The sequence below is a fragment of the Camelus ferus genome, chromosome 16, assembly GCF_009834535.1.
Source record: "Camelus ferus isolate YT-003-E chromosome 16, BCGSAC_Cfer_1.0, whole genome shotgun sequence".
NCBI lineage: Eukaryota > Metazoa > Chordata > Mammalia > Artiodactyla > Camelidae > Camelus > Camelus ferus.
Window position 1 is genome coordinate 40,730,943 of NC_045711.1, and position 26,738 is coordinate 40,757,680.

General features: G+C 46.2%; 1 protein-coding gene across 2 annotated transcripts in view; it reads right to left on the minus strand.

Annotated features, from left to right (window-relative positions):
- Positions 1-473: 473 nt before the first annotated feature.
- The window catches only part of PIPOX (pipecolic acid and sarcosine oxidase), a 90,274-nt gene continuing 64,009 nt past the window's right edge, over positions 474-26,738 (minus strand). The window contains exons 1-8 of one of the 2 annotated variants that reach the window (XM_006184947.3): positions 12,494-12,686; positions 11,113-11,261; positions 4,685-4,898; positions 4,228-4,410; positions 3,549-3,701; positions 3,003-3,161; positions 2,338-2,413; positions 474-2,040 (exon numbers count right to left, since the gene is read on the minus strand). In XM_006184947.3, coding sequence (XP_006185009.1) covers positions 1,910-2,040; positions 2,338-2,413; positions 3,003-3,161; positions 3,549-3,701; positions 4,228-4,410; positions 4,685-4,898; positions 11,113-11,261; positions 12,494-12,607 — 1,179 coding nt within the window. In that variant the 5' untranslated portion in view covers positions 12,608-12,686 and the 3' untranslated portion in view covers positions 474-1,909. Of the gene's footprint in view, positions 2,041-2,337; positions 2,414-3,002; positions 3,162-3,548; positions 3,702-4,227; positions 4,411-4,684; positions 4,899-11,112; positions 11,262-12,493; positions 12,687-26,738 lie in introns of those variants that run through there. The other variant, XM_032457593.1, reaches the window with a different exon arrangement.

Sequence of the window (26,738 nt, forward strand, 5' to 3'; positions counted from 1 at the left end):
ATGCCACAAGAGTATTGATTTTCATCTGTTTTTTTCATGGATACACTCAATGCCTATCACAGTGCCTGGCACATAGTGGAAGCTCAATAAATGTTTGTGTATTGAATGAATGAATGAAGGATCGTACTGAATCCTCACACACTCCTGTAGAGTTGGTCAGTATTATTACTCTTTTTTTATTTTATTATGGTAAAATGTACATAACATAAAATTTTAACCATTTTTAAATGTATAGTTCATTTTTACCATTTTAGCCATTTTTAAATGTATACTTCAGTGCCATTAAGTATATTCACACTGTTGTGCAGCCGTCACCACCATCTTTCTTTAGAATTTTTTATCTTCCCGAACTGAAACTCTGTGCCCATTAAACAATAATTCCTTATTCCCTCCTCCCCCCAGCCCCTGGCAACCACCATTCTACTCTCTGTTTCTATGAATTTGACTAATCTGGGAAGCTCACACAAGCGGAATCATCTAGTACTTGTCCTTTTGTGTCTGGTTTATTTCATTTAGCATCATAGCTTCTAGGTTGACTCATGATGTAGTATTTTTCCCATTTTACAGATAGGATTATTCCCTTTACAGAGGCTGAGGTTCAGGAAACCAAGTGAGAGCACCCAAAATGCAGTCTTGGCATGGGGCTGATGGGATTGGCTGGCTTTTATAATTCCCGGGAGAAATCAGTGCTAATCATGTGCCTAGGCCTATATGGCAATTGAAGAGTAATTTCCTCTGTGTTGTATTTCCTTATTCCCATTTCCCACTCTTATCCCCGCAGCAATTCCCCGGAACATTTCCACCCCACCCAGTCCCAGTTTTTTTTCTCCGCAGAGCACTTTAACTCCTTTTCTCTGGGGTCAGACTGGCTGGGTATGGGGATCCTCCTGCCTGGGTTTCATCTGAGTGCACTTAACCTTGCTTGAGTCTCTGTTTACACCCCTCACCCCTCCACCCACCCTGGGGCAGTTATGAGCCTGTTTCCTTCCAAAGCAATTAGTGCAAGGAGGCCAGCCGCCTCGGTGTTAATGCCGTTTCATTAAGTGGGAGCAATCCTAATGATAATAAAATGGCACATTTAACATTCAAACATTGAACAGGGTTTCTAAGCGAGTGTGTCTCTCTCTTCCTTTCTGGTATAACAGCTTCATCTTCATAAAGACCTGACAATACACCTTAATGAGAGACTGGGAGCTGGGCATCTTTACAGCACCAGAGAGAGGATGAGAACCAGACAAAGAATCCAGAGAAAAAGGGTACAGTGCATTGAGGGGATAAAGACCCCAAGGAGTCCTGGGGTAATGGATTCTGTGGTGCTAATTTAGATAACTAAAGTCTGTAAGAAACAAGGTCACATGGAAAATAAAGCCTCCCACAGACTTTCATGCAATGCAGTCACTTATCTGTTTGTTCAACGCATTTTTTTTCAACAAACATTTACTGTGCACCCAAGATGAGCCAGATTTTATGGAAGTTTGTGATAGAAGACGGCTCTGGTTTTATGAAAAAGAACTCCAAGGTCATTAGTGGTCTACAGATCATCTTGTTTACCCTCCCCTGGGCAGCTTTAGTCAAACCTATCCCAAATTCATCAAATGCCTCAGCAAAGAGAATTTTAAGTGCTTTGGTCTCTTTATGCCCCCTCCTTATTGAGACATCCATCTCAAAGGTCCTTGCTACTCTGTGATTATTGAATATCTAATTGAACTTCTGAAGCAAAAAAGTAGTGGGGTTGGGGTGCTGGCTAGGGAAAGGTGAATTCAATTGGCAGGTGTTTGTGGGTGTCTGAAGAGAGGCAGGAGAAAAGGATGACATCTCACATCCTTCCTTCCTTCCTCTGAGAAGTCTTTCCCAGCAAAGGGTTTTATTCACAGCTCCTGTGTGCAGAAGGGAGGCTGCTGGCCAGAGGTCAAAGATGAGCTTTGCCCAGGCCAAGGAAGCGGCTGATTCGAAAAGGTGTCAAGTCATAGGATGGCGTTAATTTCATGCTTAATTCATACAGGATCTTCCCCACAACAGGGGACAGCTTGAAACCATGTCCTGAGAAAGGAGAATAGGTTGTCAGGCATCCTGAGAGAGAGGGGCTGGGCTTCCTGGAAGTCCCCCACAAGGTCCCCAGAGAGGGCTAACCTTCCCACTGGCCGAATCCCAAAACCTGAAGTTGCCTCCCACCATGAGCACCCCTTCTTCTCTGATAGCCCTTCCCAGCCCCCTTATACACTCAAGGTCTAGGCTTTGGCCCCTATTGGTTCAGCTAAAAGCATGGAAAACACCATTTTGCCTGGCACTGAGGCAGGTCAGCTTTAAGGCACCCCATCTTCTGCTGCTCAGGCTCACCAGAGAATCCAGCACCAATGACAATATTGTCGTACTTTGGGTGTCGATCAAGGATGAAGTGCTTATCAGGAGTGTTCTAGAAAGAAACAATCACACCTGTGTGAGGATAGAGGGTAGAGGAAGAACTGCAGGCTCAGAAGGGAGGGGCCTCGACTGTATTTCTTTCCAGAAAGAATGAGAATAGGGCACAGGAATGCTTTCTGCATGCCAGTGCCCTAGGTAACTCCATTCACCCGTCTTTCTCATTCGTCCGTCTGTCTCTTCTTGTATAGAGCTACGAACACAGTAGGCACTCAGTTAATGCATGTAAACTAACTTTAGCCAAGATGCCTCAGGCCCTAGTGACATCTGTCTCTTCTCTTTGTCCCTAAGGCCTGCTCAACTAGAACATCTTGCCAAAAACTCTTTTAGAGCTCTTCTGGGAAACATAGTGAAGGACTGCCAGACATAAGCCTAGTTTCCTAATGAAAAGGAATATGAATAACTTCTAATGGGCCCTCTCTGGTGGAGGTGAACCGACCCGCAGAAATGAGCTCATTTGTGTCAAGTCACAGACTCTGTTGGGGTCAGGTAGAGTCCGGCCTGATCAGCCCAAGGCTGGTCTATTTCATTCCCCTGCTCTCCAGGGCTGCGGGAGGTCCTGGCCCGGCTGCCCACACCCTTACCGTGTACATGCAGTGCTCCATAACGGCAGGTTCGGGCTCTAGGTCAGGTAAGCGATCTCGGACAAAGCGGCTGAGGATGTGAACATCTTTGATGTCTGAGAAAGCTGTGGGGCAGTCCCGCTCCTCGGGATCAGCATTGTTGCCGTGGTGATAGCAGACCTGGCTCCCAATCAGAGCAGTGTGAGCTGGGAGGGCCAGCCCCCATGCACACTCCCCCCAGCCCGGGGGGCAAGCTTATACACAGAATGCCCCCTATCCATCATCCCAGCCTTGCCCAGTCCTGACAGATGCTGTTTGTTGCCACACAAGTTTGCCTAGCTGTCCATTCCCCCACTAACCCTATGTGTGCAAAGGAAGCGCTCCCTTTGCTGGGCCCAGCACAGGTGTGTGACGGGGGGGTGGGGGGGAGGCTTGCTCTGCACACTGTAAATAGTGAAGTAGGTTCCTGCTGCTGCCCACTGGGATCTGGGGGAGTCTGTTGAGAGGGAACAGCTGCCGCAAATCTGCGTGGGCCCCTATTAGCCTTCTCTTGCCCTCTTCGCTCACCTTCATCAGCCCTGGGTACTCTCCGGAGGGCAGCCCGTAGATGTGGTGAGGAGCCAGGCAGAAGTCCAGGCCCAGGAAGCATGGAAAGGCCTGGGAAACACCATAGCTTCCAGGAACCTTCTCTCGCCAGTAACACACGTTGATCCGCAGAGTCTTGGAGCAGGGAGAAGAAGTGGAAGATGAAGAGGGAAAGCATTTCTGGGGTCCTGTAGCCCTTTAATATAAGCCCAGATGCTCTGCTTAACTCAGCCATCTTTGTTTCACTCAATTCTCATGTCATTTACATATTACATTATGTTATAATGCATAAAAATCTCTGAATCTCTGTCTCTTCCCTCATTCTTAATCTTCTCCCATACTTGCATCCAGTCCTACTTCTCTGTCTCTCCAGGAGTTAATAATACTTCATGTTTATTGAGTGCTTACTATAGGCCAGGTCATCTCTTAAGGTCTTTACATATATCGTTTAATTTAACTCTCCAACAGCCCTATCACCCACTTTACAGGTTATAAAATTGAGGTTCATTGAGGTGAGTCTACTGAGCCTCAATTTTATAACCTGTAAAATGTCAAAAGTCATCCACTAGAAAGTGGCAGTTCGAGAACTCAAACTCAAGTCCATGTGGGTCCAAAGTTTCTTTTCTTAGGCACCAGCTCTCAGGCTTTCAGTTCCCCTTACCTGGAGAGGCAGCTCAACTCCCAAGGGACGGAGGAGCTGGTTGGTCCAAGGACCTGCTGTGATGATTAAGCTCTTGGCTTGGTAGCTCCTGGAGGTGGTTTTCACCACAACTGGTAGCCCTGGTTTTATCTCCATCACTTTCTCTCCATCACGTACTATGACTCCTAGCTGTTGGATTACATCCTGAAAGGACAGGAGCAGGGAAGGGTGAACCCATTATGTATGTGGTTCACCCTAGTGGACAAAGAGTCCTCCAATGAGGGCAGAAAAGAGAGTGCAGAATCTAGACCTCCTCTCCCATATTGTCCAGGGCTAGCAGGGTATATAAAACTCCCCTGCCCAAAAAGTCAAAACTAAACCTGAAAGGGCAAAGACTCTGGGTGTTGGGGGATGGCTGATGGGGAACCAGGTTGCCCAGAGTAGGAGCTGAATTACCCCTAATGTTGCACGATATCACCTGGAGGGCTCTGAGCGCTTTGTCGGCATAGAGAACTCCTCCAGACTTGTCCAACAGCCCCACTTCTCCCCTGGCCAACCGAATATTAGGGAAACGTTGCTTCAGTTCCTCAGATGGAAGATACTGGTGTTCCACTCCCTGACTAGACAAAGTAGCCTGGATTGTCTTTAATTCTGGATTCTCCTTCATTCCCAGCAGCAGTAGTCCAGTCTGCCTGTTGAAAAAAAAAAAAACACACACACACACACACACACCTGGATGAGTGTCTTCATCCAGGCCCTAGGCCATTCTCTCTCAGTCTTCAGCAAGGGACCTGGAGCCAAGCATCAAGGGGAGTCCTGGCCTCACATTCAAAACACAGATAAAGTCACCTCTATTCTGTCATAAGAGTCCCAGTATTGTTGAGCTGGTTTCCAGTTCATGTGCATCCAAATCTGCCCTTGGCTCTCACTATTGGTTTGCTAGTCCATCCATCCTCCCTCCTCAGGATCCATCCTGCCCTTGAAGGGAGAGAGCCTAAGTCTTCTTTTTTCTCTACAACTAGGAAGTGGTAAGTGTTCACTGAGTTTGATGAGTTCTTCCCCTTCTTCCAGTCCCCTGACCCTACTCACTGTTTTTATCTCTATTCTTTATCCGCTTCCCCCTTATCCCACCCTCTGCTGTTTCTTTTCCCTGTCCCTTTTTCTTGTCATATAATGTTTTGTCCCTTCCTGTGTGTCTGTCTATCTCTTGGTGACTTCTCAGAGGCTGCTTGTTCTGTGGAAAGGGTCCTAAATTGGGAGCTCTGGCTCTAGGTCCAGTCCTGACATCCCCTCTGTGACCTTGCTCTGGTTGCTCCCTGCTATGGGCCCCAGATTCTTCCTTTGTAACACAGGCCTGTTGGACTATTGGTGGTTCCACACCAGATGGTACCAGACCCAACCCAAGGGTATGTGGAAATGGCATGGACCCTTTTTTTTTTCTTTTTTCTTCTTCTTTTTTTTTTTTGCTGTCACAATGCTGGGGGCTGCCACTCACATTTAGTGGGCAGGGGCCAGGGATGCTAAACCTGCAGTGCTCAGGAAGATTCCACCCAAATGCCAATAGTGCCCTCATGTAGAAATACCAGTAAATGGTCTCTTAGGGCTCCAGCAATTAATTCAGTGATTCAGTGATTTTGTTTCTCCCTGTACATCCTTCTATGCTTCTTACTCCATAAGAGAGTAAAAGCCTTTTCTCTTTAATGCTTTCTCTCTCTCTGTCACAAGAGATCAGAGCTCCCTTTTTGTGGAAACTGATCTAAACAATAGAAAGGTCACTTTGGCCCTGGGGACCATTCCTGTAGTCCCTCTCAGTTTCAGCAGCCACAGTGACCAGCATCAGCCTGACGCATCCCCCAGGTACTGTATATAAAGCTCGTAATAGCCTATAATGGAGTCTCATGGATATTACATGCTTCCAAATCCCACATTATCTGGTTGGGGGGATTAAAGAGAAGATTGGAAGGGGGTAGGGACACAGCGGGCCCTGGGGCCGGTGTCTGTACACAGAGCTGCGCAGCGTGCCCGATCCATTTGCCACGGCCCGCGCCTACCCAGCATTCACCACTGGTGAGAAAGCAGTGAGTGCCTCTGCCTCTTCAAAGCTCAGCAAAGGAAAGACACTGTAGAAATCTCCACGCCAGCAGTCTTTTTCCTGTGGCCCCAAAAGGACTTCAGATTGGTTCTCAGGTAATGAAAACTTGCCTAGGAAACTCTTTGGTCAACAGGATAAGTAAGTCACCCAAATGTACGTTCTTGAGCCCTTTGTACCTAATGGGATTGTGGCTAGGTAGAATTCTGGGAAAAACCTGGCTTAATCTTCAGTTTAGCAGCCATAATGTCAGACCCCTGGCCCGGAAATTTCAGAGCAGCATATTTTAACCCCCATCTGCAACATACCAGCCTTGGTCTCTCATGTACTCTGAGATTTAGTTACTTTCCCTTCCTTCCTTCCTCTGTCCCTCCATCCCTCCCTTCCTTCCTTTCTTCCCTCCTTCCTTCCTCTTTTCCTTGAAATAAGAATTCCTCTTACAAGAATGTACGGTGTGGGGAGAATGAACTCATGCCAAGACAATGGGCAAATCTGTCGAATTATGAAATGCTGAGTGATGTTCTAATTCCCAAGCCATCCTGTGGTGGACGAAGCAGGGTCTCCCCATCCCAAGGAGTAATCAGCGAGCTGATTCTGCCGGTGAATGTAATTGTGCCAATTGTAATCATTTTGCTCCAGCTCTCTGCCCCTGTAGCATTTATTTCTTAGCCCAGATATTGATCTAACAGTGGGAAATTTTCCGTCTGAATTTGTGATGCTGGACCCTCCCCTAGTCTGAAGATGCGTTTGGGAAATTCTCATTTTCCGTGGATCACAGCTGAACTATTTGGCCTGAGGGAAATGCACTGCTGGAGAAATGCCTTGGATTGGAGAGAGATTTTTGACCATTATGAGCAAAATCGGAAATTAATGTAAAACACTGCCTGGAAATGCAAAGGCCTGTCATTATGGGAGATAGGTGAGAGGCTCCTGTGGGAAATGCTTAGAGAATTGGAAATCAGTCAGTCAAAACTGGGATTGGAGAACGGGCCTTTTCCCCCCAGTATGAAGATAGATGACTTCCATGGGCAGATTGAAAATCATTTAAGTGCTTATTTTCTTAATGGCTTTTCCTAGATCCCAATAAACAGTCTACTCATTCTGCATCAATTTCTCACCCCCATGCTCGGGGCTTCCCTCTTCTCTTTTTCTGCTCAGACCCAGGCTACAAAGTTTGAGGAGGAGAAGGGTGAGAAGGGACAAGGGCATTACAGGAAGAAAAAGAAAAAGGCCAGGAAATGACTGGTCAGAGCTGATCTAGAAAGATAGCACCTTGAAGAGAGGCTGGGGTGCCAGGAACTCCCAAGTCCCAGAACACTGTCACCTATGTGGAAAGCATTTGGTACTAACTCTGCCTTCCTCCCAACCCTAGCTGGATCTAGTACTAAGAAGAGTTAATCAAAGATTCCTCCCAAGGGCCTTGTTGACTCCTCTATGGCCTGACTAAAACCTCTAATGATGTCAGGAGTTGGTGATGAGGGATTTCCACCAGTTACTATAGCAGGACAGGAGGCAGGATGGAGTGGGGAAGAATCAGGAGGGGCAGACAGCTCTCCCTGCACCTGCTATGTCCCATCCCAAGCTCCAACTTTTCCCTATCTGGGTTAAAATTGCCAGGCAAGCCAGCTCTCAGAGTCACCTTGGGAAAGGGACTCCAACAGGGACTTGGTAATGGCTCTGTCTTTGTTGGTTTTCGAGGAGCTCTTGGCGTTTCATCTTCTGCTCAGTGGGGCGAGGTGGAATTGGTTAACAGAGACTGCTCTGGGGAGGGGACATGGCTGACAAGCCAGACACTTTGCAGACACAGGAAGCAGCAGCTGCGGAGGGGGCCACCAGGTTCTGCCAGCAGCTGTACTGCCTACGGCTGTGATCTTGTCTGATATTGTCAGCTAAGCAGGGGCAGCCCGGGTCAGGAGCTAGATAGTAGGACTCAAAGGGGGAAGGCGGGGCAGGAAAGAGATGGGCCACAGAGCTGGGATTTGCTCTTGGTTTCAGCATTCTGGCTGTACACATCACAAAAGATTCAGACCTTGTGATCTGACACATGTGTCATTGTCTTTTCCCAGAATATATGCAAATATCCTGAGTCCACCCATATTTAGTATGCCACTGTCACAGAAAGTGACAGAACAGAACAAAAAGAATTGTATAACTACCTTAACTATCAACTCATATAGGTTTTTTTTTTAATTGTCATCAAATAGCATTAAGGAAATATGTTCATATCTATCCATTCGATTATGATATTGTGCTGGTTCTTCCAGAAGAATCTAGGAGAATAAGAACCACACAGCTGATGAATCATTTAGAAAATCAGCATTAGGAACAAAAGCTAAAGGAATTGGAATGGGAAGTATCTGTTCTGTGTCTCTACTAAGTAAAAGAACCAAATTAATCAGTGTGCCTGAGTAAATTAGATTAGCCATAAGAAAGGTCTCATTAATAATAACAACAACAACAATAAGAGTACCTAGCACTGTATAGAACTGTAAAGATTTTTCAAAGAACATTCACTGTATTCTTCATTTTCCATAAATGGGGCTGTGAAGCATAGGTATAGGCTTTTAAGAGAGGCTATGATATGTCCCAGTCTTTAAATATATGTTAGCAGTCTTCTGACCTGGGATGATTTAGGCATGAACTTGTTTGGAGACAGGGGATGGACAAGGTAACCAGTCTGTGGTATTTTCTAAACCAGGAGCCAACAACTATGACCCAGGGGCCAAGTCAGGTTTGCCACCTGTTTTCATCTGTCCCACAAGCCAAGATGATCTTTATATTTTTAAAAGGTTGATAAAAAGCAAAAGAAGACTATTTTATGACATGAAAATTATCAGAAATTTTATTGGAACCCAGCCATGCCCATTTGTTTATATGTTATCTATGGCTGCTTTCACAATGGCAGAGCTGAGTAATTGGCAGAGTTGAATCGTTGTAGCAGACCATATGGCCTGCAAAGCCTATAACACTTACTGTGTGGCCATTCACAGAAAAAGTTTGCCAAGCCTTGTTCTAGACTAAGTAGCATAATTCACAATTTGCACTAACAAGTTAAGACCCTGACTACTCAGTAGAAACCCTCTTATAAGGTTGTAGGGAGAATTAAATGAGTTAACATATATCAAGTACTTTTAGAACAGCATGAGTTTCTTATTATAAGCACTAAACTATGTGGTGATGATGAGGATGAATTGTCAGGTACTACTCTAAGCCCTTTACGTATTTATCCTCACAACAGTCCCATGAAATAGATACTATTATTACACTCCTACTTTGCAGATGAGAAAACTGAGTCTCACAGGTAGCTGAATATGTCAGAGCTGATATGTAGAAGCCAGGCCTGCATGGTTCCAAAGCCCTTCCAAGTTCCTGTCCTTCTGCCAAAGAGGAGGATTGTGACATTATGAGATTCTCCCACCTGAGGGTCCCTTTCCCTGTCTTCAGCAGCCATTCCCCTTGATGTCCAGGGTTGCTGCATCCCATGTCTCCTCTTGCCTTTATTCCCCCTTGATCAATGGAGATAGGATACCGCTGACCCAGAATAGGTGGTAGGAACTGCCATTTATTCAAAGGTGCTAGGCACAATGCCAAGTATTTTGTGAGAGTCTCATTTAATCCCCACAAAGGCCTATGAGAAAAAAATGAGGCACAGAGAGGTACAGAAACTTTTTCAAGGTCACACAGCTGACAAGAGGTAGAGCACAAAGTCAAATTCAAGCCTGTCTGACTCCAGAACTGTCTTCCCTCTGAAAGATGCCAGACACTCTCCAAACATCCTTAGTCGCCTCCTTGTCTGCTGGGACGAAGTGTGCCCTCCAAGTCCTCGGCAGTTCTTTTAGCACAAGATACTCAGCAGTATTCACAGATGGCTGACAGAGAGGGGTCCTTTTGCTAGGCCACCCCTCAGCAAGACATGCTCCTTTATTTGGGTGCTGGGTACATTAGCTGCCTCTGGTATAAATCTGTAATTAGCTGCCCTAGCTGTATTTGCATAATGGATTTCACTTTGTTCTTAAGTTAATGGTGTTTTTGCAACAGAACAGTAACCTCTTGGTTCCTGGCCATTAAAATAACTGCCACCCTGTAGGGTAGAGCCGTGGTTTTGTCGGAAGTTCAGTTAGGAGCCACAGAGAAGGTGGGAGGGATGGTGGGATGGGTGGTTAAAGTTCTCTTTGCCTCCTGGGTTGTCTGCCTCCTTGCCCATGAGTATTTGAAAGGTCAGTGAGGGAGGGCTTAAGGGCCGGAGAGGGCCATGGGGGCAATAGGGAAATAGCTGCGGGCTCATTCCCTGGCAAGCAATGCAGCCTGAGGAGCATCCCCATTTGTTCCTATGGGAGGAGGTATTCAGAGGGAATGAAACGGATTTATAAGGGTTGTTCTGGTGGTGAGGACCCAGCATGAAAGTTTGTGATACTAGTAGGAATAAAAAGAAGACAGCAGCCTCCTCCTCTGTTTCAATCCCTGACCCAAGAGAGTCTCCAACCGCTCCACAGAGATGTAGATATAAACTCTAGCTCTGGGCATCTGCCCAGTGTCTTTTTTCCAGCAGTTTTCCCAAAACAACCTCTGCAAGCCTTGGACACATGGTCTAAACCCAGCCCTGGAACTCAGAGCCTGGCAAGAGCCAGCGGGACCTATGAAGAGATCATAATGACAGCAAGCAGAAAGCTTCCATGTGCCTGGCACTTCCGGAGGCCCTGTGTCCCTCCACTGGATGTTGAGTGTTCGTGTGTTTGTGGCACTGCCCACTTGCATAAGTAAAAGAACCCCCAGGTGCCGAGCCCCATCATTCAAGGAATCTCCCCTCCCAAGCCAACCTGTATAATTGGGTTCCTGCCTCATGCTCCAGCTGGGCCCATATCCGGTAGCACTCGGCCATCATCTGGGTGTAGAAGTCTTCAGGGTACGCCCTTCGGATTATCCGGCTCTGCCCATGGGAGCTTCCTCGGGAGTGTGGGAGGAAGAACTGGAAATGGAGAATAAGAGACAACTGCAGCTGTCACCCCTGGCATTTAGGAGCCAGCTCATCATGTGCTCTCAGCCAGGAGCACTTATTCTTCAAATATTTCCATACAGTCTCCCTTTATGGCCAAGTTACTGACTCAGCTTCTGAATACTAGTTCTTCAGCAGCTCTAACTCAGGCTTCCTTCTTGCTAACATCATTCACATCCCAAAGTCCCTCTGTTAGTTAGTCTTCAGTCATCCTGCTGCAACCTCCCCTACACTTGGACTTACAGAGGAGCAGAATTAGAAAGAACCTTCAAGATCATTCTAGTCTAGGCTCTTCATTTTGTGGACAAGAAAACTGATGATGACTCTTTCTATGTGGCCTCAGATCACTCAGGACACCACCTTGGGAACCACCTTGGGATTTAGCAAAAGTTGGCGTGTTTCCTGCAAGGTTGGACCAGGAATCCTTCAGATTTTGAGAAAACTGACAGAGAAATTAAAGTTTTCTAACCAATCCAACTCATTACAAAGAAGAGTAAACCAAAACCAGCCTGGATAGATAGAGGCAGAATGGGAAGGTAGAAACCTTTGGAGGGCTGGGTGGCCCTACCCTGGAAAGGACTCTGGATATTCAGGGCCTACCCACAGTCTCCAGTGCAGTGGCCACTGTAGACTGCACTGCATGGGGTCACCTTTTCTACAAGGAAAAAAAAAAAAAAAGACCTAAGTCTTATTTCCTGCGTGTCAGACAAGGAGGTTGCTACTATCCGGAGGTGGCAGAAAAAACGGAAGCCTCTTCTGTGTTCCAGGGTGAGAGGCCAGGAATGTGCAGAAAAGAATCCTACCTCTTAGGCTGACAAATCAGTCTTTGCCTCTAGGCAAAATTATCTTTACTTAAGGTTACCCAAAGCAGAACTGATTGTTTTTCTGGGCCAGAATCAACTATTTTGGCACAGAAGAGACAGGGTGGCAAGAAGGAAGAGAACGGGACCTGGAACACTTCTTGGTCAAGGGTGGGAGCTGGAGAGCAGCAAAAGGAGGAAATGTGCCTAGAAATCCAAAGTGAACCTTAGAAAGAATGAAACTTTACTTGCATTGTACTGAAGCACACCAGGCAGCTAAGCTACAAACTGTGCAGAATTTGTGATAATCAGGCCTTTGGCCTTCACCCTACAGCTGCTGGCTCCAGAAAAGGGGAGGAGAAAGGGACAGTCCCTGAGGTTAAGAGTGCAGAAGGGACACAGTACCTGCTCCAGTAGGAGGACCCTCTTCCTGTGTTTGGCCAGGTGGTACGCAGTGAAGCAGCCCTGGATGCCTGCTCCAATCACGATGGTGTCACAGAGATCTTTCTGAGTCGCCATCCTGCCCACCGAGTTAGCCCTACAGCCTCAGAGCCCACATATAAAGAAGAAAGCAAGGGAAGGCAGGCTCTGGCCTGAAGGAGGAGGAGTAAAGCAAAGTCCATCCTGGCCAGCATTCACACAGTCCCCTGGGGCCAAGTCCTTCTCCCCACTTCTCCCAACCCCCAAAGCCTGGCACCGACCCGGCTCAACCCCCGCTTCCCCTGCAGAGCAGAGCTGGGTAGTCTGATTTGTGAGGTTTAGCCCAGCTCAGCTGCCAGCCTCACCCTTGCATCCCTTTAGTTTTCTATTCTTGGCTCAATTATTGTCATGCAAATGGGCTCCTTCCTATGCCACCTTCCTGTCTCATTATGATCTTTGTCTCAGGACTTCGGCCCTGGAATTTCAATGCCTCCTAGACCAAGCTGGGCACCAGGAATGCTGCTTCTCCCTACTGGCTTCCCTCTCTCCAGCCTGATTTCCTTTGGAGATTCTAGAGAGCAGAGCTAAGAACTTGGCACTATACCCAGAGAAAGGCCCACCCCTCTGGTGGGTGGTGAGGTTAGTGGGGTAGACGCAGGGGCCACAATTGGGAGGGCAGTTTTGTGATTATGAAATTATTCTCCGCATGTTTTAGATTCATCTTTTAAAAAGGAGAAGGAGAAATGATCCTGAACAAATGGAAAGGGCAGAGTGAGAGGAGGAGCCTTCTCTTGAGGCCCAGAAGGGGACCGGGCACCAGCCTAGGGCATGAGGGCCCCTGTAGTGAGCACTCCCTCTGTGCCAGGCAGTGTGCTAAATGAGTTCTTTAACATACATTTGGGACAGAACTAAGATTTATAGGGCCTAATTCTTATACAATTTGGGGATCCTCTTTAAGAAAAGAAAAAGAAAAACTGTGAATACAAAATTAGATGCTAGAACTTGGAAGAAATCATACAATTAAGGAGCCCGGTGGTTGAAGTTTCATTAGCTTCACAATAAATCAGCCTCTGCTTGCATTATTTAGTTGAAGCTTCACAGCCCTAGGAGAAAATATTTTTATCCCCACTTTTGGCATATTAAAGATGGCCCCAAATTCTTGGTCACTCTTCCCATCACAAGATCTGTGACCACGTGACCAATAGAATATGGTGGAAAGTACACTGGTACCCTTTCTGGCCCAGGCCTTAAAAGCAGCTTCTTCTTCTTATCTTGGAGCACTCACTCCTGGAGCCCTGAGCCACCATATTAGTCCAACCACCCTGTTGGAGAGACCACGTAAGGAGGCCCTGAGACTACATAGAGAGCCAGATATAAGAATGAAGCAATCTTGGACCCTCCTGCCCAGCCCAGCCACCAGCTAGATACCACTGAGTGACCCAATTAAGGCCACGTGGAGCAGAAGACTCAACCAGCCAAGACCCATCTGAATTCCTGACCTACAAAATCATGAGATAGAATAAACCGGTTGTTGTTTTTAGCTAAGATTTGTGAGAGTTTTTTATGCAGCCATAACTGAAACACCACTTTATGCCAAAGACTTTAAGGCTGACAGAGGCCCAAAGCCACACACTTGGTAATCAGAGGCATTGAGATGTGAACTTCATTTTTTCTGCTCCAGAACCTGTTCCCTTAACCACTGTGCCAAACTGAAGAGTAGTCAGACTTGTGATGATGAATCTGATTTAAATATTTTGCTGTTTCTCTCATGGCTGTACTGTGAGTGGGAGAAAATAATGGACCAGGAAATCTACATAACCATAGGAAGATGTGCAGCCCCAGCAAAGAATCCTCAGCCCAACCCTTCCTTTCCTAGGAAGATGGGGGCCCAGAAAGGGGGTGTAATATGATTGGCTTTGCTTTCTTCTCAAAAAAGAAATTTCTCTAGAATCCAGAAGTCACCTCAACCCCACCCTACCTGGGACCAGATAGCATCCACTTCACAACAGGACAGCTCCCTTAGGGTAAAAAATGGCAGACATAACCAAGAAAAATGTACTATTTAAGTATGTAAAGCCTTGATATAAATATAGAAGGTCAGCCCCCGGATTTCTCTTGATAAGATGTCAGAGAAGATGAACAGTTTACACACGAGGAAAAGCAGACAATAAATCCTCACGTGGAAGTGTGCCCAGTCTCACTAGCAGTGAAAGAAATGGCGATTAAATAACTTCAAGGTATGCTTATGTGCCTATTAAATGAGCAAAAATAAATAAAAATGATAAAATCTGATGTTGTCAGTGCCGCGTGGACAGAGAGAGAGTAGTGTGGCAACTCAGCTTGTCTGGGCTTCCTGGAGAGCATGCAAGCACCGTAAAATGGTTCAAAGCTTCTGACCTGGAAATTTGACTTGGGGAACTATACCCCAAGGAAATATCCAAGGGGAGAAAAAGACATTTGTATGAAGACATTCGTAGCTGTGCTTTTACAATATTAAAAAATTGGAAACAATCCAGCCACAGGGGATAGCCGAACAAACTCTGGCATGTTGACACAATGGAATACTAGGTAGGATTCAAAATGACAAGTGTGAGCACGGTGGGCTCCGCAGAAATGTGTAAGTAAGTGAAATCATACTGAGGAAGGGAAGCAGAACACAAATGGACGCACACAGATCACAACCACGAGCTATGTGTGTGTGTTATCAAAGATCTAAAGAGAATTTGGCGAGGTAATTGAGCTTAACGCTCATTAATTTCCATACTCTATAAAAATTGCGCTTCCATTCACAATTTGCAAAAGGATAAGGAGAAATCCCCTGAGGAAGCAGATGCTTCAGATCTCCCTGTCACTGGTTCCAGGGCCCGGGGAAGTTCTTCCTTTGTTCTAATCTCCGTTTTCCTAGCTGCCCCCTGACATTTCTTATTGTTCATCCTCCAGGGAAACTACAAAGCGGCTCTGTAGCCCACCTCTCCTTTGTTTAATATAATATATCTTCAGAAATAAAATAACAATTCCATTTCCCCATCCCTACTTCACAAGCCTGCCCTGGATTCCTGGACTCAAGCATTCTGCTTCTTGTTAAGAATTTCAAACGACTCCTCCGAAAGCTGACACTGGCCAACCTTAAAATGAAAAGCAAACCAGCTTCTGAAGGCTTCCCCTCTCCATCAGGGTTGCCTGTCCGGTGGCTGTCCTGATAGGGGCAGGCAGAGAGAAGCGATCCCCTCAAATTCCATTTTAACACCCATTCTGGATACGAAGACCATTAAAGGGAGAGCCAGCAGCCCTAACCGTGCTGCTGTGTGTCAGCAATTGCTGCTGTGTCCTGGGGCAGAGCCACCAAGGATGTAAAGGATGTAAGGCTGAACTGCTCATCTGATGGTTTGATTGACACTTCGCAGACAGGGGTGGGAGAGCCGAGCCAGGGAAGCAGCAAGCTGTACAGCTCAGAAATAATGAGAGGACCCGAATCTTGAGAGAGAGAGAGAGCGTGGAATAAATAAGAGAGACCCAGGAGTTGAATGGCAAGGGAGAGGCTTCTGTTCTCTTTTCTCTGCACCTCTTTGCCAAGGAGCTGGAGCCTGGGGCAAGGAGACAGGCAGGCTGACCTGGAAGCAGCCCTTTCAGACCCATCCTGCCAACTAGGGGGTGTTTGTGGCCCTGAATGTGCAGAGAATGCCAGCGTGAGAAAACCAAGAGCAGCAGAGCTGGATCTGCATGTGGTCTCCATACACATTTCGAGCCTATTACCTGTCTTGGGTTTCATCCTTCTCCTCCATCCTGGCTCCCTTTGCCCCGCGTCGTCCATCTTACTTCGTTCACCTAGATTCCTGCATTAACCTCATAACGAGTCTCCCGGCCCCATCCTTGCCCCTCTTAAACTATACTTCTGTGTTCCTGCCAGAATCCTCTCTCTAAACAGCAAATCTGAACAGGTCATTCCCCTGCTGAAAATTCTTTAATAGCTGCCCATTTCCTATTAGGATAAAATTGCACCCTCTTAGCTTGGCACAGAAGGCAGTAGGGGTGCTGGCCTCTATCTGCTCCTACAGTTCTACCGCGGGTCCCTTCTCGCTGTGCTCTTTAGGCTCTGGCAAGTCTGAGCTGAGAGAGGTTCCAGCATTTCCTATGATGATCCCAAATTCTTCCACACCCACAAGCCGAGTTGGATGGCCTCTCTCCTGTAGTCCCTTCCCACCCTGTCTACATCTCCATGATAACAATGAGCATGGAATGTTGTAACTGTTTGCATGTCTCCCTTCCCCCTTAAGGAGAAGGGGTCTTCTTTTGATTGTCATTTTTCATAAGTAATACAGACATATGGAATAACAATTAAAAGGTTCAAAAGGGAACACTGTGAAAAGGAAGTCTCCTTCCCACCCTATCCTCAGCCACTTCCTGCCCCTCGTCACATGCAATACTATTACTATTTTCTTTTTTTTTTAACTTTTTTTTTTGATTTATAGTCATTTTACAATGTTGTGTCACTATTTTCTTTTGTATGCTTCCAGAGATGTTTTATGGGTATACAAACATAGGTTTATTCCTTTTTGTTTTTCAGTCTCAGAAGTAGCACACTATACAGCATCTTGCTGTTTCCATTTCCTATACTCAACTTCCACATGAGTTATCTGGGACTGGCGCGTTATTCCTGATGGCTGCATAGTATTCCACGGTGTGGAGGAGGCATCTGGGACAGAGAAGCACCCATACATGTTTGCTGAATGGACTGTGGGTTTCTCTGGCTGTCACAGGCACCTTACACTCATGTGGCTCTCTAGCCAGCCAGCTGGTATTAGGTGTTCAGGGAGGCGAGAGATCTGTTCTGGGCTGGCCCAGCAAGGTTTATTAAAGGTGGACAGCGTCTTCTGTGAGCCGCTGAGGACAGTACCCTCCTTCAGGCCAGGAGGTAGAGGGTGGAATCCCCAGAGACCCTGGCTTCTGCTTCCTGCTCTGCCTTTGTTTTGTGTTTGTTAAATTGCAAATATTAGGTTCAACTCTGCTCCCTCAAGATACAAGAGTTAATTACTAGGCAGTTTCCAAGGGAGGAAGAAATAAGGTAAGTCCTAGAATTAGGGCTGAAACCTCTGAGAAAATATTAAATCATCATTTAGCCTGAGCATGGGGGAATCCACCTATGGAAGGATGCCCTCAGATCTCACTGGAACAAGAGGAAATGAAATAAAAATGACGGAGGAGGTGTTTTCATTGTCTTAAGGAAAAACGTCCCTGAAGATGAACAATAGAATCTTTTTAATCTTGTCTCAAGGTCTTTCTATCCCAGCTCTATACAAATAAGTGTGCAATATTTGCACAATCATCTGACTGTGGTGCTCTAAGATATACCCAATTGTTCACTAAGTAGCCATCTTCACATATATGTGTATCTTAATGGATATATTTCCACCGTTAGACTTTTGGAGAAAGTCCCATTAAAGCCCAGCAGACATTGGAGGAATTGACAAATCAGAGTGCTGAGAATTGGTGTCCCAGTTCCGCTCCTTGGAGGTGAGGATGTGTCCGGAATAGAGACTACATATGAATCCTCTATCAGAAGCCTCCCAACACTTGCCCTTCCATGTCTTTCCCATGCTTCTTAGCCTGGAAACTCTGGGGTGGGGAGCTTAGGGAGGAGTGAGAATTGGGAGCAGGGAAAGGAAAGTAGTTTTCACATGGATTGGGCTGGCTTGACAGGTGACAAATAGCAACTGAAATTCAGTAGCATGCAGGAAGATTAACTCCAGGGATTCAGCTCTCGGTATTTTCCAGTTTTCAAGTAGATGTGATCTTCCCCTCTCCTATCTCTGCAGCCTGACCTACTGATGTTGCTGTTTGTTAGGGAAGGTAGATGAGTATGGGATTTCAGATCCTCCCTACACTGTACTGCCAGATGTAAGGTCACAGAGGCAGAGAATCAGAGGGAGGCCTGGGGAAAAGGAGGGAAGGGAAGGGAAGGGAAGCAGAGTTCTGGATAGCAACTTCTAAGTCATCTTCAATCTCTGTTTTCTGCTTGTTGCCTCCAGGCCGCCCCCAAAGCCAGTCTAGCCCATCTCCTAAGTGATAATGCCTGCAAGAGTCATCTCTTACTCTGCTTTCTCACTTGTTCTTATTCTTTTGTTCTTTTTTCTGTTTCTGCCTTGAGCCTTGAGGTCAGGCGAGAAAAAGAGGTTTGAGGAAAGGCTTTGATGGATGGATGGTATGGTATCAGGGCCTGGCTGGAGGAGAGGCCTCAAGGCAGTGGAAAAGAGAGAAGGGCCTAAGGGAGCCAGGGAATCTCAGGCAGCAAAGCCACATGGCTCTGCTTCTTAGTGGGAGGCTTTATGGAGTCTAGCCTACTGCCTGGGAAGGAAACTCTCAGCTGTACACCCACTCCTGTCTCATTTGGCTGCTGGTTTAGACAAGACTTCCATGCTTGGGATTTACTGACCTCTTGAATCTGTGGACTAGAGCCTTTTCATCAGTTCTGGAAACTGATCAACCGTTATCTCGTCTCAAATATTTTCTTCTGCCCTATTTGTTCTTTCCTCCCTTTCTGGGATGTTAATTAAACATGTTAATTAAATCAGGCCTCTATCCACTGTATCTCTTAGCTTCCCTATTCCTCCCTCCCTTTTTTCCCCTCTCTGTACTGCATTCTGGGTAATTTCTCACTATTACCTTTTACTTTGCTAATTCTCTGTTCCACTTCATCCAGGTGCCTTTAAATTAATGAGTTGAGTTTTAATTGCAGTTCTTGTGGGTTTTTTTTTTTTCCAGAATTTCTTTTTTTTTTTTTAAGTTCATTTTGTCACCTTACCCAATTTCTTATTTCCTGTGAATATTTTCAAGCTTTTCTTTCTTTGACCACAGGAAGCATGATTAATAGTCTAAATCTGATTGTTCAAATGTGTGAAGTCTCGGCTGTTTTTCATTTGTCTCTTGTTTCTAGATTCTTACTTACGGAGTCTTATTTTCTTGTAGGCTTGGCTCTCTTTAACCAAGTTCTGGTAACTGCGCTTGAACAAATTATTATTTATTATATATTATTCTAAATACATAGGAATAATTTGGATATGAAGGGGCGTTCCTTTAAAGAAGATTGTGCTTACTTCCACCAGGTACTGGGGTACCACCAGGCCTGAACTGTCTAAACCAAGTTCCTGGTTTGAGATTCCCTGGATCACCCAGGCAATGTGAGCCTGGGCTGGAGGACTTCAGTCTGATGATGTCGCCCTCTGGGGCCTCAGAGTATTGAGGAAAAGATCTTCTGTTAGACTCTCCACCATATGCCGACACTGAGCTTGGATTTCTCACCCCCTCCCTCTTCCAGGTGATCAAAATGAAAGTTCAGATTTGCTAGGATTGATAGATGCTCTTTCAGGGAATAGTGGCATCTGTGCTCTGGTTTTCTCTTTCATGTTGGCCCATTAATTCCTTGCTATTTTGTCAACTCTCTGGGGCTTTTAAGATGTTTTTGATATTTTATCTAGCACTTCTAGTTGTTTTTACTGAGATAGTTATTCCAAATAACTCAGCCTGCCATAACCAGGCTTGCAACCTCAGTTGCAATCAGATTACTAGTACCCAAAATACGTCACCCCTTCATGTCCTCCATTTACATTCCCCTGTCTCCTCCCTCCTCAGATACCAAGAGTTTAAAAAAAAAAAAAAAAAAGGCAATTTTCAACAAGAATGACCTCAGAGGGCAACAAGAGTGGGAATCTCATAATAGCCCCCAGGAGAGTCAGATCTAGGAGGGGACCAGTGAGGCTTTGGCTGAAGGATCTACATACATGCAACAATAAAGCATCACCATGATTGTAAAAAGACAGAAGAGCATTTTGCTGACCAGATGCCTTTTAGAGAATCACTATGTTTGTATTAAAAAAAAACTATTTTGAAAATGTGTGGGTATAGACTGTGACCACCCCCACTACCAGCCAGGGTAACTGCTTTCAGCTGACATTGGGTCCTACTTCCTTCACAGCTTTTGTTTCAAAGAATGGGGCATGCAATTGTCCACTAGAGCTGAATTGCTTAGAACAATGAAGAAACACAGCCTTCTGTTCAGCCTTCCTTTTTGCAGCACCTAATCCCTTTAAATAAAGTGTTGAACAAATATTTAAAGAAAAATCAGTTTTCTCTCTATAAGGATAGCAAGAAACTGGCAACACTAGTTGCCTCTGGGGAACGAAGCTGGGTGGAATCTTGTTATATAGGAAAAGGCTTAGAAGAAAATACTGTACAGATAATTGCTGTCCTGAGGGGGCGAGGGACATTGGGCATCCTCAGCATCCTGCCTGCACCTAAGCTCCCAACCACAGGCAGGGTTTGGCCTTGGTAGGATTGAAATCCACAGAAGGGCCAGAAAGCAGGTGAAAGGTGGTGTGCAGCATCTGAAAACGCAGGGAATGTAAGGGGAGTGGGATTTGGGTCCCACCTCACTGAGCAGGATCTCATACAGAATCTTGAAAGGATCCATGCTGAGTTCCCAGTGACATGGAGATTATTAAACAACTACCCCCTGTATCCTGCCTTCCTGACTCATCCTTGGAAACCCCTCTCTCTCAGGGTCCCCCACCCCTCTCTCTCCACCTATCATACTTGTCCAACTTAATTTTCTCAATATTTAGAGGGACAGAAGAAGGAAAGTATTAGAAAAGATATTGGGAAGAGTCCAGCTGTGTTTGGAACAGATTATCAGTGCTCCTTGCCCAGAATTTTAAAGGAAAGGAGAAAACAGTTTTGTGGAATGGGCTGGGAGAGGTCTGCCTGGAGGCCATCCAGAAAGCTCTCTGGACACGACGGGGGTCTGGACAACCTTGGTTATTATCATGGCTCCTTAATAACCCCTCACCACATTGCATAAGCTTTTTAAAGGTTTCATGGCCCTCACTCTATAGACATCTCATTCAACCTTCACGACAGCCCTGTGAGGTGGGCGGGGCAGGCATTTTTACCCCCATTTGCAGATGAGGAGACTGATAGCTAGTAAGTAACAGAGCTGGCATTCCAACCCCCAGCCAGGATTTCAAGCCCCAAGCCTTACTCCACATCCAGAGACTGGCCCAACACTCTTGCTTCGAAACATCCTGGGTGCCAGGATCAGTGCTTACATGGAAAATGGGCAAGAGTGTGGTTCATTCTATGTTGCAAACCACAGCATTCCCCACCCTGACCCCTGCAAAAAAAGAGAAGGAGCATGACCCTCAATGGGAAGAAATTCTAAAATAGACCCCAGGGACCTTTAGAGAAGCTGTTTGATTTATTCGAGTCCCTGCTGGTATTCTGTGCCACATTTATAAACGTCAGCGCTGGAAATGAAGTTCCCACTGCCCTGGCAGCTGCTGGTTGCTGCTGTTGCTCACCAAGGGTTCAGATAAAGTGTTTCCCCCTCCCCTTGATTGATAGAGAGCTGAGAATAAAAGAAAAATAAAAGCCCCCTGGAGCCTTCCTGTAAGGGAGGAGGCAACTTCTCAGGAATAGAAGGGGAGTGATCTAGAAAAGGCTGATATTTGGTGAAACAGAGAGGGTGTGTATGTGTGTGTATGTATATGTGAATGTTTAGGGAAAAGATCCAGTTTTTAAGGCCATGTGGAAAATAAATACATTCTACTTCTGTAGCGAGAGGGAAAATAGTGAAATCCATGGTTCATTTCAGGGGCTCTGACACAAGATGAGGGAAGGAAAAGGCATCTGTGAGGTTGCCTTTGTAACCTCTGGGCTTCTACTCTCCCTAAGCAGAATCTGCTATCTTATGGGGTCTAAGACAGGGACAGAGGCCAGCAGAGACTTAGAGCAAAGGGGTCCTGGAGGAAAGTGGAAAGAAATGAAAGGTAAAGGTTCCCAAAGGGCCACACAGTTACAGGGTATTACCATTATTAACTGAACCAGCAGCTGAGATTGGAGATCCCCTCCTGGGAGCAGCTTGAAGTACCATAGGTGCTGACACACACACCCTTGATGGTCTCCTAAATCTGTGATGCCCTCTGGCCTTTGAGAAATGCTGGTTGGGACCAACTCCAAAAGCCCTGACTGAATATCTAAGAAATGAAGCAGCTAACCAGGGATGGCTTCAGTGGTCCCCAAATCAACAAGCCATTTCAAAGTTGCTTTTAATTTGATTTTTTTGTACTTTTATTTTTAAACATACTAAACCAAATATTTCCAAATGACCATTGTTCTCTTCAAAGTCACCCGCTACCCTGAGAGATTGTGTCGTTAATCCAGTGGCACTCAGTGTGTGGCCCAAATCATCTTGGAGGGCGATGTGAAATACCTTTAGGGCCAGTTTATAACCTGGGCGATAAAATGTCATGTTACCTTATAGAGGGTTCCTTCCTTTCCCATAATTTGATTTATCATACCTGTTTCCTGGTAACTTTTGGCCCTTTCCAAGTACCAAATCCTCTGCCAAGCTGCTTTCTCAGAGTGATCTGGAATGGTCCTTGAAGAACAGGGTTGTTTAGTTATTAGCAAAAGAAAGAAACACAAAAGGAAGAAGAATCTGGGTGGGTTTTCTCTTTTCACTTTCCTCAAGTGGATAGAAACGTTTCTGTTTTTTAAAAAATGTAGAATAGACAAAATGTGGTATATTTATACAATGGAACATTATTCAGCCTTAAAAAGGAATGAAATTCTATGATGTGCTGCCACAAGGATGAACCTTAAAGACATTACGTGAAATAAGCCAGTCACCAAAGGACAAATACTGTATGATTCCATTTATATGAGGTGCCTAGAGCAATCAAGTTCATAGAGACAGAAAGTAAAATGGTGGGTGCCAAGGGCAGGTGAGGAAGAGAATGGGGAGTTACCGTTTAATGGGCGCAAAGTTCAGTTTGGGATGATGAAAAAGTTCTGGAGATGGACGGTTGCACAACTATTGAAATGTACTTAATGCCAATGAACTGTACACTTGAAATGGTCAAAATGGTACATTTAAAAATAAAAAATAAAGTGGTAAATTTTATGTTATGTGAATCTTACCACACACACAAAAAGTTTAGATAACAAAATCAAATCTACTTTCAAAAGGTGAAGACTTGACATCGCTGATATTCAAAAGAATTTGCTACAGGGTGAGTCAAGGTCCAGAGAGAAAGGCCCCACATATTCTTTGCCCTGGAGCAAAACCAGAACACAGGGTTCAGGCTCCTGCCCTGAAACAGCTCTGGGAAAGGGCCACCTCCTCCAGGTCTTCTGTTCTCACACCTGCCATAAAATTGTGCACCTGCCACGGCTGCTGTAATGCCTCTCCCAGCCCTGGAACATATCACAACACAGCTTCGGTCTCCCTGACCTGGCCTGCTGGGGCTGGCGGGTCCCCCAGCAGCATGAACAAGGCTACAGCAAGTCGTGGCTTTGCTGGCCAGGAGGCTGCTGAGGTGGCTTTTTAATCCTCCAGCCATGCCGTCCGAGTGATTGCTTTTATTAGGAAATGTAATGAAAAAGACTATATGAAGCCCTTGCCAGAAAAAAAAAGCTAATAAGATTCTGCACCAAGTGTGGCGAGAAAAGAAAGGGGGGGAAAAGCACATTAGGAGTCAGATAATGAGATAAATGAAAGACCGCAGGGGAGATCATTTTTGCCAACTTGCTGGATAGTTGTAAAAATTTTAATTTGCTGAATTCTCCTTTTTTCGTTGTCTCTGACTCTCCCCATCTCTGTCTTTCACTGTTTCGAAGCTCTGGATCTTGTCTCAGCCTTTCTCTCTTTGCCTCTCCCTTTCTTCCTTGGTTTCTCTCCGTCTGTTTCAGCTCCTGCTTTACAAGTAAGTGTGTGTGTGTGTGTGTTTGTGTCTGTGTCTTTGTCTGTGTGGGTGGGTGTGTACTTTCACCATTGCCAGACCCTGCCTCTCAGAACTTGGGTCAGAGGCTGTTACCTTGGGCAGGGAGGCCACACCCAGTCAGAAGGAGCAAGAGGACAAAAGATTGCTTCCTGATCCCCCAAGGCCCCCACCACCCCTGCCTTCTAGGAAGCTGCTGTGATTCTGCTGAAGGGAGAGAAAGAAGGAGAGATCAAGGGAAGAAGGAGGGGAAAAAAATGGGGCTAGAGAGGAAGGATAGGAGATCAAAGACCAGGGAAGTAGGGAGGACGAGAAAGCCCCCGCTGCTCCCGCAAATCGATTCTCTGCAATGCCCGCCCTCCCCTGTGTGCTCTGAGCTACTGAGCAGAATGCCACCTCCATGGGGTGCCAGGCCTGAACAGAAGGGTTCTGGGGCACTGGGCAGGCACACAGGCCAGGCTGCTGGGGACCACTGGGCCTGCCTGGCCCCTCAGGGAGAGACCGCTTCGCCAGGCCCAGCCTCTCACTATGCAGGCTGTAAGGATATCCTCCCCAAAATCTAGTTTTAGTTCTTGCTTTGGCAGACTCCTTTCTCCTATTCCACACTTGGGAATTCTGAAGTGTGTCTTGGCTCCTCTGCATAAGTCCCAGTTCACAGCTACAACTGGAGGAACTGAGGGTGGACACAATGAATAGCTTCCCCACAGGGAGGGGGGATGCCTGTGAAAGTACAGAAGTGAATGGCTCGGGATGGAAGACACACTGTTGGTTATTAGGAAGATCACTCTCGATCCTCCATCCCTTGTTCCTTCCCTGGTAGAGACTATCTGCTGTTTTCCTCCCAGGGAAGTCAACTCTCTCTGTGCTCTGCCTCCTGCCAAAGCGTGCTGCTGGTTACCTAGGGGATGAGCTTTTCCTATACCTGTTACTGCAGAAGACAAAAGAGCCGTGAACATCGGCAAGGTCCATGGGAATGAGAGGACCTATTAGAAATCAGGCAAAAGACCCACTAAAATCTGATTTGTGTCGACAGAACTCTGGGAATCACAGGGAGCCCTCTAAGAACTTGGGGAGTCTGATAGTGGGACCCCAAGCCAGGCTGGGCAGAGGAAGGGGACTGGGAAATAAGATGGATTGGGACAGAGAGAGGCAGTCTCAAGAGGGAAGATGGAATAAGTCCAAGATCAGTTGGGAGGGTTGAAATTTGACTGTGGTGTAAAATAAGCTGGGAATAAGGGCAAATACACACAGAGCTTCCTCCACCCCAGGCTCTGAGAACCTGAGGATATTCACTTATTTAATCCTCATTCCAACTCTATGAGGTTGGTTCTGCTGTTAACATTTCCATTTTACACATGAGGAAACTGAGGCACAGTAAGAGGTGATTCCAATTTCCAGAGTCTATGCTCTTTTTTAAAATTTTTATTTATTAATTTTTTAATGGAGGTACTAGAGATTGAACCCAGGACCTCGTGCATGCTAAACACATGCTCTACCTCTGAGCTATACCCTCCCCCTCAGAGTCTGTGCTCTTAACCACTTCTCTCTACTCCCCCTCCAGAACAGGAGACAGGTTTGGCAAAGACTAGTTGAGAGGGAGATCAGCACTGTGGTTAAGAACGTGAATTTCTGGGCCCGATAGCCTGACACTGACTAGCAGTGTGACCTTGGATAAGATCCATAGAAACTTAAGGTCGCCCCTCAGAGTGACATAAGAAGTTAAGTGAAGGCTTGTAGGTTTAAACACTGGCACAGCACCTGGCCCCTGAGCTCAGTCACTGGAATTTTTAAGGAACCAGGAAGGGTGCTTGGCAGCTGGCAAGCCTCAGCTTCTCACCTCTGGGAAGCATCTCCAGAAACACTGGAGATGAGCCCTTTCAGAGATCAACTTCTTAGGGGCACACAGCCCTGCAAACAGGCCCAGCACCCATAGCACAGCCCCTCCCCCCAGAGCCTCCTGGCCCTTGCTCTGACCTGGTGACCCCAGGGGTTCCTAGGCCATAGGAGCACCCCTGAGTTCTGTGGCTCATTGAATTGTTCCAGGAGTATGTGTTGCTGCCATCCTTTTTCCCTGTCTCTTTCCCTCCCCCAGCCCCTGCTTTTCTCTTGATGGAGAAAGCACAAATTAGGCAGAAAGGAAAATGTTGACAGTTTCCAGCCCTCCCTTGCTGGGGATAAAAAGAAATACGTTAACGGTTGAAGCTTTAGGCGGATCAAACACAGTTTGTGAGATGCTTCAAATGTATTATTCATCTCACCAATGAGACGCAATCTTGGGCTTTCTCTTTTCGCCCCATCAAGAGGAAACCTCAGCTACTATGGAGATGCTGGGCTCCAGAGAGACGGGGCACTTTCGTTTCAATATTAAATCAACGAGTTCATCTTGTGTCCCTCTTGTTCCTCCTAAAGCTTTCCAAATGGGATGGGTCAACTTGCCAGAGAATCTACAGGTGCAAAGG